At 47.8% G+C, this 16,378-nt stretch overlaps 1 protein-coding gene across 1 annotated transcript; it reads right to left on the bottom strand.

Annotated features, from left to right (window-relative positions):
- Nucleotides 1-801: 801 nt before the first annotated feature.
- ucmaa (upper zone of growth plate and cartilage matrix associated a) lies at nt 802-15,033 on the bottom strand. Its single transcript, XM_030046017.1, has 5 exons — nt 14,915-15,033; nt 13,095-13,154; nt 12,920-13,012; nt 2,377-2,475; nt 802-1,512 (listed from the first exon to the last, which is right to left on the bottom strand). Exons 1-5 carry the CDS (start codon nt 14,970-14,972, stop codon nt 1,424-1,426), a joined length of 399 nt encoding a protein of 132 aa, XP_029901877.1. The 5' UTR covers nt 14,973-15,033; the 3' UTR covers nt 802-1,423.
- Nucleotides 15,034-16,378: the final 1,345 nt, after the last annotated feature.

The raw sequence follows: 16,378 nt of genomic DNA, 5'->3' as shown, positions 1-16,378 counted from the left end.
CCGTCGCTCCTGCTGACAGTTTTATTGAACGGCCAGAATGAGCAGATGCGGAGCTGAAATCACAGCTGGGGGATAAAATTAGCCTCCTGGACCTGAAGCTGTGTGATTAGCGAGAGTGGAGTGCCATGCCACATCATTTGACGTTTTTTTTTTCCTTCTTTTTGCTCATTATCCTGCCTTTGGCTTTTTTTTTTTTTTTTTTTGTATTTTTCCACCTTCTTTCCCTCTCCCAGCTCCCCGCGCACACACCGCTGCCCAGTTTCTCGTCTAATATTTCCACTCTGGAATGTGCAGAGCCTCCAGACTGATGACTTCCCCATGCCGACCTCGTCCCCGCTCCATCCTGCCTTCCCTCCTTTCAAATTCTCCAAATACCAGAATGAGTCATGACACATCGGCGACGTTTAGAGATCGGAGAAACTTTGGTCTTTATTTGTGGCTCTGAGTTACAGAAGAGACGTTAAAGGACCGTCCCAGTGACTCTGCATGTTCAGCGTCATGTCAACAAAAATGCATGAACTCTTTTACCAAAAGCGAGCAGTGGGACATTGGAGCTGCCACATCACTCCTCCTCCCTTTCCTCCAGCCGCTGGTTTCCATTCATTCCACTACGATATGAACATGAACTTTCAGAGCCTTCACACTTTCTTCACTCCAGTTTTCCATCAGCCGAATAAAGTCCTCCACATGAGTTTTCCTAAAAGCTGCAGCACTGTTGGGTTTTAAATTGTGGTCAGAGTGGGGAAAAAAAAAAAAAAAAAAAAAAAAAAAAAATAGTTCCCCCCGGGGGGAAACATTCCACTTTAAACTGAAAAAAATTCAAATTTGAAAATGGAGATATTTTTAATTCTATGTTGTGAAATCTTTAGTACTTTCACATGATTTGATAAAAAGTTTGTTGACATGGAAAATGTGGAGAATTTTTAGTAAATGAGCCAAACTTTTAAAATCACTGGTGCGGTCCTTTAAAGTTGTTTTTATTTTCCTTACAAAAGCAGCACTACTGCCCCCTTGTGGAAATGCAGCCATTGCCTGACACATGTATTGCGAACATAAAAGCTTGATTTATTTATCAGCACTAAATATTGTCACTTCATAGTGACCCTGTTTAAACAGACTGGCCATGAAGACATGGTTGTGTAGCTTGTATGTATGTACAGGTGAGAACAGGTAGTTACAGTAAAAATATTTAAAGAAACTTAATGACTATTAAAATGCACCTTTCAGTTTGACCTGGAGAGGAAAGACTATTGCACTAAGATTTTATACAAAAAGCTTTCAGACTAAAATGGTAGAGACAAACAGTTGAATTTTTCTCAGGAATCAGAGGAAACATGATGAACGAGTTTCCTCTGGGCGGCGGGGTCGTCCGCCATTGGCCGCCAGGTGTTGTTGGCCCCGCCCATCACGCTACGGAGCGCGCTCAGTGGTACCAGTAGTAGCGAGGGTACATGCCGTCGTAGTGAAACTCCCGCACCTGCTCGTTCTTCTCCCTCATCCTCTCGTTTTGTTCTGTAGATAAAGAAAATGTGTTTATTTTAAAGGAATAATTCACCCAAAACACAAAACAAGATATTCCTGCTGGTGTCCTGTGAAGTCAATCCCTCATTGTGACATTTTGTTCTACAAGTAAATAAAGTAGTTTTTTTGTTTGTTTGTTTGTTTTGTTTTTTTTAAAGGAACAGTTCACCCAAAACAGAAAAAAAAAAATCTGCTTACATCCTATGAAGTGAATCAAACTGTTTATTCAAACAAGTCTGAATTCAAAAATTCAAGTCTTAGATTATGAGATCAAAGTCAAATTTATGAGAAAAAAAAATCTGAAAACCAGTTTGTCCTCCTCCTGTGGGATCCAGTCTGAAGGAAATCCTGCTGGTCTGAGTCCAGAACCCCAACCTCCTCCTCAGCATCTGGACTCTGAAGAGACGTTGCTGTGACTTGGGCCGATTCAGAAGAAAACAATCTGCTGATTCTGGGCTCAGATCAGCAGGATCTCCTTGTTCCTGAATCCCATGTCAGAGTAGATTTGATGAGGTCGTCAGCTGCAGGCCTGAGACAGCAGCCGAGTGAAGTCATGTGGTCACTTGGCCCAAGAAGAAAAGACTAAATCTACTTTTCCATCCAGCCTGGAAACGTCGTCAAATCACACAGAAACTAACAAGGGGAAGCTGGAAAATATCTCCTCCTTGTATTTTGGGTGAACTGTGCCTTTAACTTGGTGTCAACTCGCCGACGCTGCCAAGCTCTGCGGCTCCGAGAGGGAACTCTCAGTTTAGAAGCTGCAGTTTGTCCCGGCGGGCGTCGGGCCGCGGGGGGAGGGGCGGCGGCTCGGGGCCTCGCCGCAAAATGAACAGTTGAGGTGTTTGGGCGTCGTACCGTCACGCGCCTCCTCGGTGTAGTTCTCATACTCGTCCCTCTGCTCCTCGTTGTACTCCCTCCTCCTCTCATCCTGGGACTGCCTCACCCTCTGCTCAGCTGGAGGGAGAGAGAGGGAGAGAGAGAGAGGGAGAGAGAGAGAGAGGGAGAGGGAGAGAGAGAGAGAGAGAGAGCTGTCATGTGTCTGTTGTCAGGTTCAGGTTGAAGTAACTGATTACATTTCCTCCTGTTACTGTAACTGAGGAGCTTCTTTGTGTACTTTTACTTTTTTGAGTTTTTTTTTTTTTTTAAATGAGGGTATTTTTGTTTTCCTTCAGTCCATTTTCTACCTGAATTTTGTCTTTTCTACATTTTAAATCAGATCCGTCACACAGAACAGATGATTAATGACTGACTGGAGCCTTTCACAATAAAAGCTCAGTCAGCAGAGATGAGAAGAGGAACCTGCTTCTACTGTGTTGGCTCTACTTTTTTGTCCTTTTCCAAATTTCACAATAAAAGCTGCACCATGAAAAACTGCAGGCAGTCAGTGGAAGCGAGGACCGTTTTAATCAATCAATCAATCAATCAGACTATTCATATAGCACTGTTCATTCAAATGCATATGTCACAAAGTGCTCCATACAGTGAAGCAACACACACACACACACACACACACAACCCCAGTAAAAACAGCAGCTGAAGAAACAGCGTCATAAAACTCAGCATTTTCCATCGAGGAAACCCCGGCGGCAGGAAGAAGACTAACAAGAAACAGAATGAACTCAAACTAGCAAAATAAAAGTAGTAATGAGTACGACATGAAACACAGAAAATAAACAAATAAACAAATAAAAATAAATAAATAAATAAAAATAATTTAAATAACTCAAACCCAAAACAGTCAAGAAAAATAAATGGAATAAAAGGTTTTAGACTCAACTGGAAAAAATTTATCCCACATTTTGTCAGTTGAGTCTCCAGGGTCCTCACTTCAGTTTAGTGTAATGCCCCTTTAAAAGCATGCAGTGTGCAGCGTGTTCTCTCCTCCTTTTCTAACTGCATGGAAAAGATCCCAGCTAACACAGTTACTGTTTGGAAAAAGGAGCTCAGTCACTTTTACTGCCAGGACATTTGACATGAGACACTTTGGACTTTTACTGCAGGACATTTTTACTGCACTACTTCTACTTCTACTGCAGTCAGATACCAGCAGAGGAACAGTACTTCTACTTCTACTGCAGTCACATACCAGCAGAGGAACAGTACTTCTACTTCTACTGCAGTCACATACCAGCAGAGGAACAGTACTTCTACTTCTACTGCAGTCAGATACCAGCAGAGGAACAGTACTTCTACTTCTACTGCAGTCAGATACCAGCAGAGGAACAGTACTTCTACTTCTACTGCAGTCAGATACCAGCAGAGGAACAGTACTTCTACTTCTACTGCAGTCACATACCAGCAGAGGAACAGTACTTCTACTTCTACTGCAGTCACATACCAGTAGAGGAACAGTACTTCTACTTCTACTGCAGTCACATACCAGCAGAGGAACAGTACTTCTACTGCAGTCACATACCAGCAGAGGAACAGAGGAGACAGTCAAAAAAAAAATAAACCCCCAGTCTTTGTGTGACTGTTGTGCACGTGCACGAGCCTCATGCACGCTCCCACAATCAGCCATAAACGGAGGCTCCTAATTGGCTCGTTTCCATAGAAACACCTGCTGCTGCTCATTCAGCGAGGTGTGTAGCTCATCATAATGAATATGAGCTGATCACACACACGTCACTCACATCTGGATTATGTGTCACACGGTGCAACACACACATTCTCATTCAAACATAATGATAATAATAATAATAATAATAATAATAAATAGATAAATAGGCTTGTGCCAAATCATACATGCACGGTGAAATTGAAGTAATGACGTTACAATAATAATGTGGCATAAATCCCACTTTCATGTTATTTTCTGCCACTTCTACAACAACCTGCAGCCAAAACTCTGTGTGTGTGTGTGTGTGTGTGTGTGTGTGTGTGTGCGCGTGCAGGAAGCACCTCCTCCCTGCACCTGTTCTTATGAAAACTCATTTCTGTGTAGAAAATAGCATAAACAGTGTTTACACATCTGGCCCCAGTCACTGATTCCTGATAAAGTTGGATAAACTGTTTCTGTAAATAAATAAAAACAGTGTGTGTAAGCTGTATTTGCGCCCCCGCCCAGCCCGGGACAGGCCAGGCTCTGTCCCGGGACAGGAGACATGACGGCTGTAACGTCCCGAGTCGGAGCGCTGCAGTGTCGGGATTACGACACGAGACACGCGTCCCGTCTGCAGATTTATTTTCCTCCGCAGCAGGACGGTGATTTGAGGCTCAGTTGTGGCGTGGAGTCGGGGTTTGGCTTGCAGATTAACTCATCCTTCTCTCTGTCACTCACACACACACACACACATACACACACACATACACACATGCGAAGCTACTTGCCTGTAGAAGAAGCCAATTTGTGCTGCCAAACTATTTTTCCCCCATTTTTTCTTTCTTTTTTCTTTTTTTTTTTTTTACCCTCCGACTCATTCTAATCTCTTGGTTTTCTTAAATGACATCACAGCTGGAGATACAACTCAGCTAAACATCAGACATCATATCCTAAACCCTGGGATTTACAAAAACAAAACTAAAATGACTAGTTTTCCGTGACGAAATAATTTAATATCTTGTGGAACAAACTTTGAGTGAAATCCGTCTGACCTTTGACCTGAGTGATGGGGCGGTGGGACTGACCTCGTGTTCTCACCAAAATAAAATAAAATAAAATAAAATGTCATTTAAAGCCACATGGAACGTGTTTACATCTCACAGGCCACAGCTGTCTTCCTCTTCCAGAAGACAAGCAGAGCCAGAGCTTTCTTTAATAACGCGAGCTGCTCGCTGACACACTAAACGCATCTTAAGAAAAGAGTGTGTACCTTCCCGTTCGGGTTGGGTACCGAAACGCGGTGCCAACAGGGCACCGGTTCCAACATAAACGGTAGTAACGAGACCGAATAAGAACAAAAATGTCGGTGCCTCATTTCGGTGCCAGATAACTTTGCATCAGATAACTTTGCCCACTTAATGCCGATATCGATAGATTAACCTGTCGGTTTATGCGGCGGTAGCAAATTTCGACAAAGCAGCAAAAATTGACAGAACACCAGCATCAACTTGTGGTTGTTGAACGTGACATCAGTGATGCTGCTCAGCACACCTGTTGATCAGAGCCGATAGTGACAGGGATGCTAACTAGGGCCCTGTAACTTCCGCAAACACGGAATCGCGGAATTAGCCAACTGATAATAATAAAATAATAATAATAATAATAATAATAATAATAATAATAATAATAAAAAACTGCACCGGCACCGTACGAGTCCAAAAGGCAGAGAAACTTTCCAGCTACAGCAGCGCACTGACAAAGATTGTGTAACAAAGCGAAGAGTTGCCACTCCGCTCTATTTTCACTGGCTAACAGCAGCACACTGGCTTAGCTTGTCTATTCAGAGAAGAGGTATCACTTCGGCTTATTTTTCATATTCAATCTATGTTATCACATTCATACTACTGCTCATTCATTGGTAGCTGAATTGTTGGGTCTGTTTGATAAGTAATTTACATTTTTAAAACAAATAATAATTTAACATATTGTTAGATTATTGGAGTCAAGCTTACTGGTAAACATCTACTCCTTCAAGATAATTTATTATGTTCTACAACTCATAAACATACACTAACACTACATACTGAGTGTTTGAGCAGCATATCTCCCCTGTGCTACAAAAGATCCGTAGTAAAAAGTACTGCCTTGTGTGTGCGTTTTCATTTTTTTAAGTAGCGGTTCGAGAATCGTTTAAGCACCGGAACCGTTTAAAAAATACCGAGTCGGCACCGGTATCGGATAAAACCCAACCGATACCCAACCCTACTTCCTGTCCCACCTTTTCGGTAAATTTGACCCTGACAGGACACAGAACCACCACCAACAACGGAGACGTCCAGGTGGAAAACTGACGGCTCGTTTGGTTTGTGAAATCGGCCAATTTGATCGTTTCTGTGGTCGAGATTTTAACGTTCAAATATGAGCAGCAGAACAACAGACGTTTCTGATGGGATTAGTTTTATTTCTGCGTTTCTGTATCGCTTAGCCAGCGTCTTTCATCAGCCAAACTCTAAACAACAGCGCCATCTAGCGTCGGTCAGGCTCACTGCTCGTCCCTTGACCTCTGACCTCCAGCTGTGTGAATGAAAATGGGTTCTCTCCCCTCTGCAGACACGCCCACCTTCTGCTAATCCCATGCAGTTTGGGCCCCAAAGCCTGCAGTCCACATGTGTTCTTGTGGCCTGTTGTAAAATGGTGTGTGTGTGCAGACTGGGGCCTAAACAGTCTTGGAGCTGCATCAGTTGGCTTTGATTCAGTCGTCTTGTGGTATTCTGGAGGGATTTTTGACCATTTTTATCATTTCTCCAGTCGTCAAAAATGCTTAAAATTCAACGGTATCAACCCCAAAGCTGCAGCAACAACTTGTGAGATATATTTAGGCACGGGAATGGCCAAATTATACGCTTCCATCATTATGTTGTAAACCCTGATGCGCTCTAAACTTTCAAAACGTAAACATGGCGAACCACAAGCCGTTTGAAAGTGAGAGCAGAGCGTGCAGCTTCCTGTCTGACTGCACCTTTAAGGGTGAGCACGGGGCCCCGGGGCCGGCGACCACCTCGGGGCCGATTTTCTAAACAGTCAGCAGGTCATTTCACCGACGAGCCACAAAAACACTTCACAGAAACCCCCCCCTCCCCCCCGGCGGCGCCTCTTTAAGTCTAAATTGCTCCTTTACATTCCTGCCTCGGCTCCTGCAGGGATTTTCCTGCTACCTGTGCATCGCTTCTGTGGCAGGGTCACACACACACACACACACACACACACACACACACACACATGCAGCTGCCCCCTCAGGTTGTCGTGGACCGGGCCTTTATTTTGGAGGAATGTGGCGAGCTGGAGCAGACCTCCGCCCCTCTCTGGACGGGACAGAGCGGCTTTTTCCAGTTTTTTTTTTTTTTTCTGTGTTTTTCAGTAAAAAACAGAAACATAATGTGACTTAATGAAGGTCGTTATGAGTGCAGGTCGCAGTTTGTGGTGAAATCTCCCCGAGGACATGTGGACGTGCTGTTTCCCGTGCAGCGTGTGGCTGTAATGTGGCGTCCCAGGTGAATACTGCACTTTGTGGAACCTCACTCTCGCCTCACAACACACCCGGAGCCGAAATAAACTCAGACCAGAGGCTGATCGCTCCGACGGCTCTGGATCTGAACGCTCCATCAAGTCCCTCAGCAGGCAAAGGCCTTTTAATAAACGGTACATGGGCTGCATTTTGTAGTCTACCAGTCACTAAAAGGACTCAACAATATTTGCCTCACATTCACCCATTCACACACACACACACACACTGGCATGGCAGAGGCTACAATATAAATTTGATTCATATCTTTTATGTTTAATAAAATGCGTTTATGAACTCTTATTCTTGTTCTTCCATCATCATCAGCTGCTGCTGTTTCCGACGTATCCGAGGAAAAAACTCAGAATTTGCAAGATTAAAGTGGTAAAATTATGAGAAAAACTCACAATTTGGTAACACTCTACAATAAGAGTACAACAATTAATGTTAGTTAATGCCATAATAAACATGAAGTAACAGGTAATAAACATTAAATAACAGGTAATAAACATGAAGTATCAGGTAACTAACCGTTAACTAATGTGTCTAAGAATCATGTACTAATGCTGTTCATGCTAAGGTATTAATTTATATGTTATTTAAGGGTTATTGTAGATATTATTAACATTAATAAATGACATAATAATCAGTAACTAACAGTTAATTAACCATTACGCATTAACTCACGTTAACTAACGTTAATTGTTGTACTCTTCTTGTAAAGTGATACCCACAATTTTATGAAAAAAAAAAAAAAAAATTCTGAGATTATTAAGTCACAAATTTTACGAGAAAATTTTTTTTTATCATCTCAGAGTTCTCAAGTTTTTTCTTGTAAATTTGTGAGTTTGTTCTTGAAAGTGTACCGCCTTAATCTCAGAGATTGTCCAAGTTTTTTCTCAGATATTTACTTTAATCTGCTCTATGAGGACGGGAGCAGCTAGCTGGGTGGGTGGTGCTGCCCCCTGCTGGCCAACAGGACCCAAAGCCTCAGGCTCACCGTCTCAGACACATCAGACTTCAGGAGCCTCTGGGGAACGACAGGTTTAGGTGCGACGCCTTGTCTCCACTAAATGAAGCAGGTCGGGCCACCACAGCGCCACCAACAGGCCAAACAAAGCCCCTGAGCCTGAGGCAGCAGCGTCCCAGAGGAGGCGTCCCAGAGGAGGCGTCCCAGAGGAGGCGTCCCAGAGGAGGCGTCCCGTGCAGGAGGCGTCCCAGAGGAGGCGTCCCAGAGGAGGCGTCCCGTGCAGGAGCGTCTCGTGAAGGAGGCATCCCAGAGGAGGCGTCCCAGAGGAGGCGTCCCGTGCAGGAGGCGTCCCAGAGGAGGCGTCCCGTGCAGGAGGCGTCCCAGAGGAGGCGTCCCAGAGGAGGCGTCCCGTGCAGGAGCGTCTCGTGAAGGAGGCATCCCAGAGGAGGCGTCCCAGAGGAGGCGTCCCAGAGGAGGCGTCCCGTGCAGGAGGCGTCCCAGAGGAGGCGTCCCGTGCAGGAGGCATCCCAGAGGAGGCGTCCCAGAGGAGGCGTCCCGTGCAGGAGGCATCCCAGAGGAGGCGTCCCAGAGGAGGCGTCCCGTGCAGGAGCGTCCCGTGCAGGAGGCGTCCCAGAGGAGGCGTCCCGTGCAGGAGGCGTCCCAGAGGAGGCGTCCCGTGCAGGAGGCGTCCCGTGCAGGAGGCGTCCCAGAGGAGGCGTCCCAGAGGAGGCGTCCCAGAGGAGGCGTCCCGTGCAGGAGGCGTCCCGTGCAGGAGGCGTCCCGTGCAGGAGGCGTCCCAGAGGAGGCGTCCCAGAGGAGGCGTCCCGTGCAGGAGGCGTCCCAGAGGAGGCGTCCCAGAGGAGGCGTCCCAGAGGAGGCGTCCCAGAGGAGGCGTCCCAGAGGAGGCGTCCCGTGCAGGAGGCGTCCCAGAGGAGGCGTCCCAGAGGAAGCGTCCCGTGCAGGAGCGTCTCGTGAAGGAGGCATCCCAGAGGAGGCGTCCCAGAGGAGGCGTCCCGTGCAGGAGGCGTCCCAGAGGAGGCGTCCCGTGCAGGAGGCGTCCCAGAGGAGGCGTCCCAGAGGAGGCGTCCCGTGCAGGAGCGTCTCGTGAAGGAGGCATCCCAGAGGAGGCGTCCCAGAGGAGGCGTCCCAGAGGAGGCGTCCCGTGCAGGAGGCGTCCCAGAGGAGGCGTCCCGTGCAGGAGGCATCCCAGAGGAGGCGTCCCAGAGGAGGCGTCCCGTGCAGGAGGCATCCCAGAGGAGGCGTCCCAGAGGAGGCGTCCCGTGCAGGAGCGTCCCGTGCAGGAGCGTCCCGTGCAGGAGGCGTCCCAGAGGAGGCGTCCCGTGCAGGAGGCGTCCCAGAGGAGGCGTCCCGTGCAGGAGGCGTCCCGTGCAGGAGGCGTCCCAGAGGAGGCGTCCCAGAGGAGGCGTCCCGTGCAGGAGGCGTCCCGTGCAGGAGGCGTCCCAGAGGAGGCGTCCCAGAGGAGGCGTCCCGTGCAGGAGGCGTCCCAGAGGAGGCGTCCCAGAGGAGGCGTCCCAGAGGAGGCGTCCCAGAGGAGGCGTCCCGTGCAGGAGGCGTCCCAGAGGAGGCGTCCCAGAGGAAGCGTCCCGTGCAGGAGCGTCTCGTGAAGGAGGCATCCCAGAGGAGGCGTCCCAGAGGAGGCGTCCCGTGCAGGAGGCGTCCCAGAGGAGGCGTCCCGTGCAGGAGGCGTCCCAGAGGAGGCGTCCCAGAGGAGGCGTCCCGTGCAGGAGCGTCTCGTGAAGGAGGCATCCCAGAGGAGGCGTCCCAGAGGAGGCGTCCCAGAGGAGGCGTCCCGTGCAGGAGGCGTCCCAGAGGAGGCGTCCCGTGCAGGAGGCATCCCAGAGGAGGCGTCCCAGAGGAGGCGTCCCGTGCAGGAGGCATCCCAGAGGAGGCGTCCCAGAGGAGGCGTCCCGTGCAGGAGCGTCCCGTGCAGGAGCGTCCCGTGCAGGAGGCGTCCCAGAGGAGGCGTCCCGTGCAGGAGGCGTCCCGTGCAGGAGGCGTCCCAGAGGAGGCGTCCCAGAGGAGGCGTCCCGTGCAGGAGGCGTCCCGTGCAGGAGGCGTCCCGTGCAGGAGGCGTCCCGTGCAGGAGGCGTCCCAGAGGAGGCGTCCCAGAGGAGGCGTCCCGTGCAGGAGGCGTCCCAGAGGAGGCGTCCCAGAGGAGGCGTCCCAGAGGAGGCGTCCCAGAGGAGGCGTCCCGTGCAGGAGGCGTCCCAGAGGAGGCGTCCCAGAGGAGGCGTCCCGTGCAGGAGCGGCTGACAGGAAACCTGGAGGTCGCCGTCGACTTGTTTTATTTTAGAATCCAAATATCCTCTCCTCTATTGGCGTCCCGCTCCGGACAAACCGGCGCCGTCACATTTTCAAAATCCCACAGAGGAATTGTCTTTATAATTATATTTACTCCCTTCGAGTGACGCCTCCCTGATCCTCCTCCCAAATAGAAAATAAGAACAGAATTACTGTCAGTGGACGACGAGCACACATCCAATAAATATGAAACTAAAATAAATCCTCTAAAAATAGAATGGATATCGCACTGAAAAGCATTGAGTGTGTGTGTGAGCTAAAAATAAAAAGTGGCTCAGTGTGTGTGTGTGTGTGTGTGTGTGTGTGTGTGTGTGTGTGTTACACCTTGTCTTGTGTCTGAGGTGACAGGCGCTTCGCCCTCCGGCCAAAAACATTTTGTCCGTCTTAGAGGAAACAATGAGCTCGACTCCGAGGACAGGCCGTTCATCATGTCCCTGACGGGGCGGCCCGGGGGGGTCGGGGGAGTCGGGGGGGGCCGGGGGGCGGGGCCTCGGGGTTAACGCGGCCGGTCTGAGGGCTTTGGAGGAGCACGGAGACGCTGTTTATGTTGATTTATATTTGGTGTCCTGTGTGGCCGCCGAGCCTGAGGCGGTGTGTGCGGTCCACTCGGCCTCAGCGTGGACACACTGAGTTATGGCTGGGTTTGGCCTCCAGGACAGGACTGGAGCTGTGTGTGTGTGTGTGTGTGTGTGTGTGTGTGTGTGTGTGTGTGTGTGTGTGTTGGTTTGTAGCTGGATGATGAGGGCGAGTGGAAGCTGTGAAAGTTAAGAAAACAGAGAGACAGAAGGAGAGCGAGAGCGAGGCTGCAAATCAGGTGTTGTTTCATACAGGAGCAACTCTTAACACACACACACACACACACACACACACACACACACACGAGCTGGAGGCTGCAGAGGGAGTCACAGGGCAGTATGGAGCAGGCTCTCTCTCTCTCTCTCTCTCTCTCTCTCTCTCTCTCTCTCTCTCTCTCAGCACAATAAGTTCATTCTTTCTTTGCCAAAGCATCAAAGTACAAAGGCATCTGAGCCCGGACGCACACACACACACACACACACACACACACACACACACACACACACACACACACACACACACACACAAGCCGCCGTCGGTCGGCTCAAAAACCCTCAGAGCCTCAGATCTGCGACATGTCCTCCTCCCCGCTGGGCTCTGGAGGCTTCAACCTGCCTCTGATCGGTTTTTAAGGATCTGATTCAAAACACGGACAAAAGTCGAGCCGTGAGCCGAAGTCAAACTAAAGTGACCGACTTTAAAAACACACTGCAAAAAGTCAAAATCTTACTTACTTACTTACTTACTTATTGACAGAATTTGTTTCTTGTTTCAAGTAAATTTTCACTTGAAACAAGAGACAATTGTCTAAAAACAAGTTACATCTGAGGTGATCATGTCTTATTTTAAGTGTAATGAGATATTTTGACTTGAAATAAGACATTTTTGACTTGAAATAAGACAAATAATCTTGGTAAGATTTTGACTTTTTGCAGTGCATACAGGAGCACAAGAAAGCCACTCGGTTACAGAAACGTGAGTGAATGTGAGGAATTATTTGGAAGTCCCAGTTCTCGGACGTTTCCCCCCCCAGAGCCTGAATGAAGCCCACACTGCAAAACGTCAAACTCTGACCAACAATATTTGTCTTATTTCAAGTCAAAATGTCTCATTACACTTAAAATAAGACACGATCACTGAAGAAATAACTTGTTTTTAGACAATTTTCACTTGTTTGAGGCAAATTTTGACATGAAACAAGTGGAAATTCTCTAAAAACAAGTTATTTCTCAGGTGATCGTGTCTTATTTTAAGTGTAATGAGACATTTTGACTAGAAATAAGACCAATATTCTGAGTTTTTGCAGTGTAATAGTGACAGTTTCAGGTAAATCTGTGTGTGGCTTCCAGCAGCTCGGAGAAAACAAACCCAGCTGACAGTGATTTGCTCTCCAAGCTGTTAAATGGAAACAGGCGGAAAAACCCACCCAGCATCTCCTGGTAGCGGACGGAGCGGCGTCCTCGGCGTTTGAAGAAGTTGGAGGCGTCCGACTCGGGCATGAAGATCCGCCGCGCCGCCCCTAAAAGGTCAGAGGTCAGAGGTCAGAGGTGAGAAGGTGGAGCAGCAGTGTCATGGTGGAAACACGAGGCGAGGATCCGCACCTTTTGGCTCTTCGGCTTTGGCGTCGTCCCGGACGGCCGCGCCCTCCGCCCCGCCGGACACTGAGCGGGAGAGAAGACATTATCAGCTGATTATTATCAGCCTGTTTGCTGACAGAACTGGATTTTTTAGAAATATTATGACACCACAGCCTTTCGGTTTTGTGAAAAACATTCGCTCAAGATGATCGAATTCAAGACTCGCCTTCACATCCTGGTTCAGCAAAGAGGAAATTAAAATCTGCCATAAATGCAGTTTAGAGATCATTTTGAACCAACCACAGGGAAGATTTGCATCACCTGTCTGTTACGAATTCGTCACGTTATGGATTATATTGTATATCAAAGCGTGTAATAGACCGGCTGCTCCACCAGAGGGCAGCGTGTCGGGGTTTTTGCGTCACCGAGGCGTCCCAGCGACACGCAGGAGCCTCAGCCGGGACGCTGACGTCTTTGATCTGCCCCCTCACGTGCACTCTGCCGCCCCCTGCAGGCCGCCTCACGTCACTGCAGCTTCATGAAAACCCTGCAGTTTTCACGCCTCAGTGGCACTAAAGCGTAACACTGACACGCTGCCCTCTGGTGGAGCAGTGGGTCTGTCACACGCTTTACCTTCATGCTGGGCTGAGGACAGAGCTGCTCGTTATGCTAATGAGCTACTTCAGGTACATCAGTTAGGAATGATCAACCTCCGAGACTTTATCGAAGCATTCCCGTGCAGAAGTCAGAGACGATGTAAGTTTAGGATTCTCACTGCAGAATCAGTCAAATGGTGGTAAGTGCACCGCTGGGGGTATGTTGGAAAAATATCAGGTGTGCATAGTTGCTAAAATAATGAGCCTGCGCTATAATAAGGTCAATAAAACTGTTAACGTGAGTTTGATAAAGCACATTTTATCTGAAGGTGTCAGATGTGTGTGTTTGTGCTTTAAATCTGCGAGCGAGGATGTTTGTTCACTACGACCAAAAAATCCAGAAAATGGATGAGTGGTTGAAACGGAGCAGAAAACAAGGAGGAGGAAGAGAAAAAGACGCAAAAGGAGGATTTTTATTCTGACAATTTTTTTTTTTTTTTTTTTTTTTTTTGCACTGATCCCGGGAAAGTTGCCTGAAAAAATATATCAAAGGCGGCACATTCATGAAAAATGCAGACTGACTGATCAGTGTTTGGCTTTCTTGCTTTTTGTGGTGATTTTTGGAGCTAACTATGATTTTTTAGGAAGGATAAATGTTCCTGTTTGTCTCTGAATTGGAGACGATGCTTGTCTTCCTTTGCACAGCATCAGAACGGCACGTTTTATTCCAGTTATTGATAATTAATGATAACAGCTCATCACAGCAACAGATTACTCTTTGATAAGAGAGAAGAGATTTAAGGGCTGTGATTTGTCCACGTACCATTTCTTTGAGTTTTATTTCAGAAACTGCTGTTGATATGTTCAGTAAAAATACAATAAAATAAGAATAAACATCAACAAACAATAGACAACAATAAAAAAGCATGCTAGACTGAAAATTACAACAAGAAATGCCAAAAGCAAATTAATAAAAGTCAGTAAACTGGAGTAAAAGGATAAAAATAAATATGAAAACCAGTGAAAAACTAAGGTTAGAAGATTACTCCAAAATAAAAGCCTGAGTGGAACGATAGAAAGTGGCTGCAAAAAAAGTAAAAATAAAACTAAAACGAAAAAAAATGAAGGCTGTAATGTTACTTCAAAATAAAAGATCAGCACATCTCCTTATCTCAGCTGATGCTTTATAACCCAAATCCCCCCTGACCCCTGACCCCTGACCCCTGCTTTTTCAGCCCAGGTACTCACAGGTGAGGATGAGGAGGGCGGCCGGCAGAGAGAGGACGAAGACCTTGGTCCAGAACATCTCGCAGAGCGGAGAGAGAGAGAGAGTGAGAGAAAGAGAGAGAGAGAAGGACTCGTCTGGGTTTCACCGCACGACCAAATGAGCTGCAGAGAAAAAGGGGAAAGAGAAGAAGAGAGGAGGAGGAGGAAGAGAGGAGGAGGAGGAGGAGGAGGAGGAGGGAGACCAGCTGGAATTTCAATCGCCCAAGGGAGAAGCAGAAGAAGAAGAAGAAGAAGAAGAAGAAGCAGAGGAGGAAGGAGGAGAGGGAGAAGAAGGAGGAGTGAGGTGGAGGAAAAGAACAGGAGGGGGACAGAAAGAGGAGAGCAGGACTTGGCAGAAGAAGAAGAAGAAGAAGGTCCAGACGTACAGATTATATAAGACGGCCCAGATTATATACATGTGAGGCTCAAGTGTGTATTTACAGAAAAACACACACCTGTCCCGAGCTGTCCGTCACGCCGCCGCTTACATAACACTGAACACAACGTGAACACGATGTGAACACAACGTGAACACAACGCGAACACGATGTGCTGAGAGGCTCCGGGTCCCTGTCCGCCACGCTCACAGAGATGATTATTACTGTTCCTGATGCTGATTGGTCGATTAGAGGCTCATTAATGCTGAATGTTAAATATGGACATGGTTATAAGGCGGTGCAGACAAACGTTCAAGAGAAACACAAAGAAGACATTTGAAGAACTGATAATATTAAAGAACAGAATTCCCGTGGTGATGCGTTTAATGACCTCACAGGCCGCCGTCCGACTGTGGTGATGCGTTTAATGACCTCACAGGCCACCGTCCTCCTGTGGTGATGTGTTTAATGACCTCACAGACTTCCATCCTCCTGTGGTGATGCGTTTAATGACCTCACAGACTACCGTCTTCCTGTGGTGATGCGTTTAATGACCTCACAGACTTCCATCCTCCTGTGGTGATGCGTTTAATGACCTCACAGACCGCCATCGTCCTGTGGTGATGCGTTTAATGACCTCATAGACTACCATCTTCCTGTGGTGATGCGTTTAATGACCTCATAGACTACCATCCTCCTGTGGTGATGCATTTAATGACCTCACAGACCGCCATCCTCCTGTGGTGATGTGTTTAATGACCTCACAGACCGCCATCTTCATGTGGTGATGCATTTAATGACCTCACAGTCTACCGTCTTCGTGTGGTGATGCGTTTAATGACCTCACAGAGTACCATCTTCCTGTGGTGATGCGTTTAATGACCTCACAGGCCGCCGTCCGACTGTGGTGATGTGTTTAATGACCTTACAGACCACTGTTGTCGTGCATGATGCGTTTAATGACCTCACAGGCCGCCGTCCTCCTGTGGTGATGCGTTTAATGACCTCGCTGTCCTCCTGTGGTGATGCGTTTAATGACCTCACAGACCACCATCCTCCTGCGGTGATG

Source organism: Myripristis murdjan, chromosome 23 (assembly GCF_902150065.1).
Source record: "Myripristis murdjan chromosome 23, fMyrMur1.1, whole genome shotgun sequence".
NCBI lineage: Eukaryota > Metazoa > Chordata > Actinopteri > Holocentriformes > Holocentridae > Myripristis > Myripristis murdjan.
This window is presented reverse-complemented; position numbering and strand designations above follow the sequence as displayed.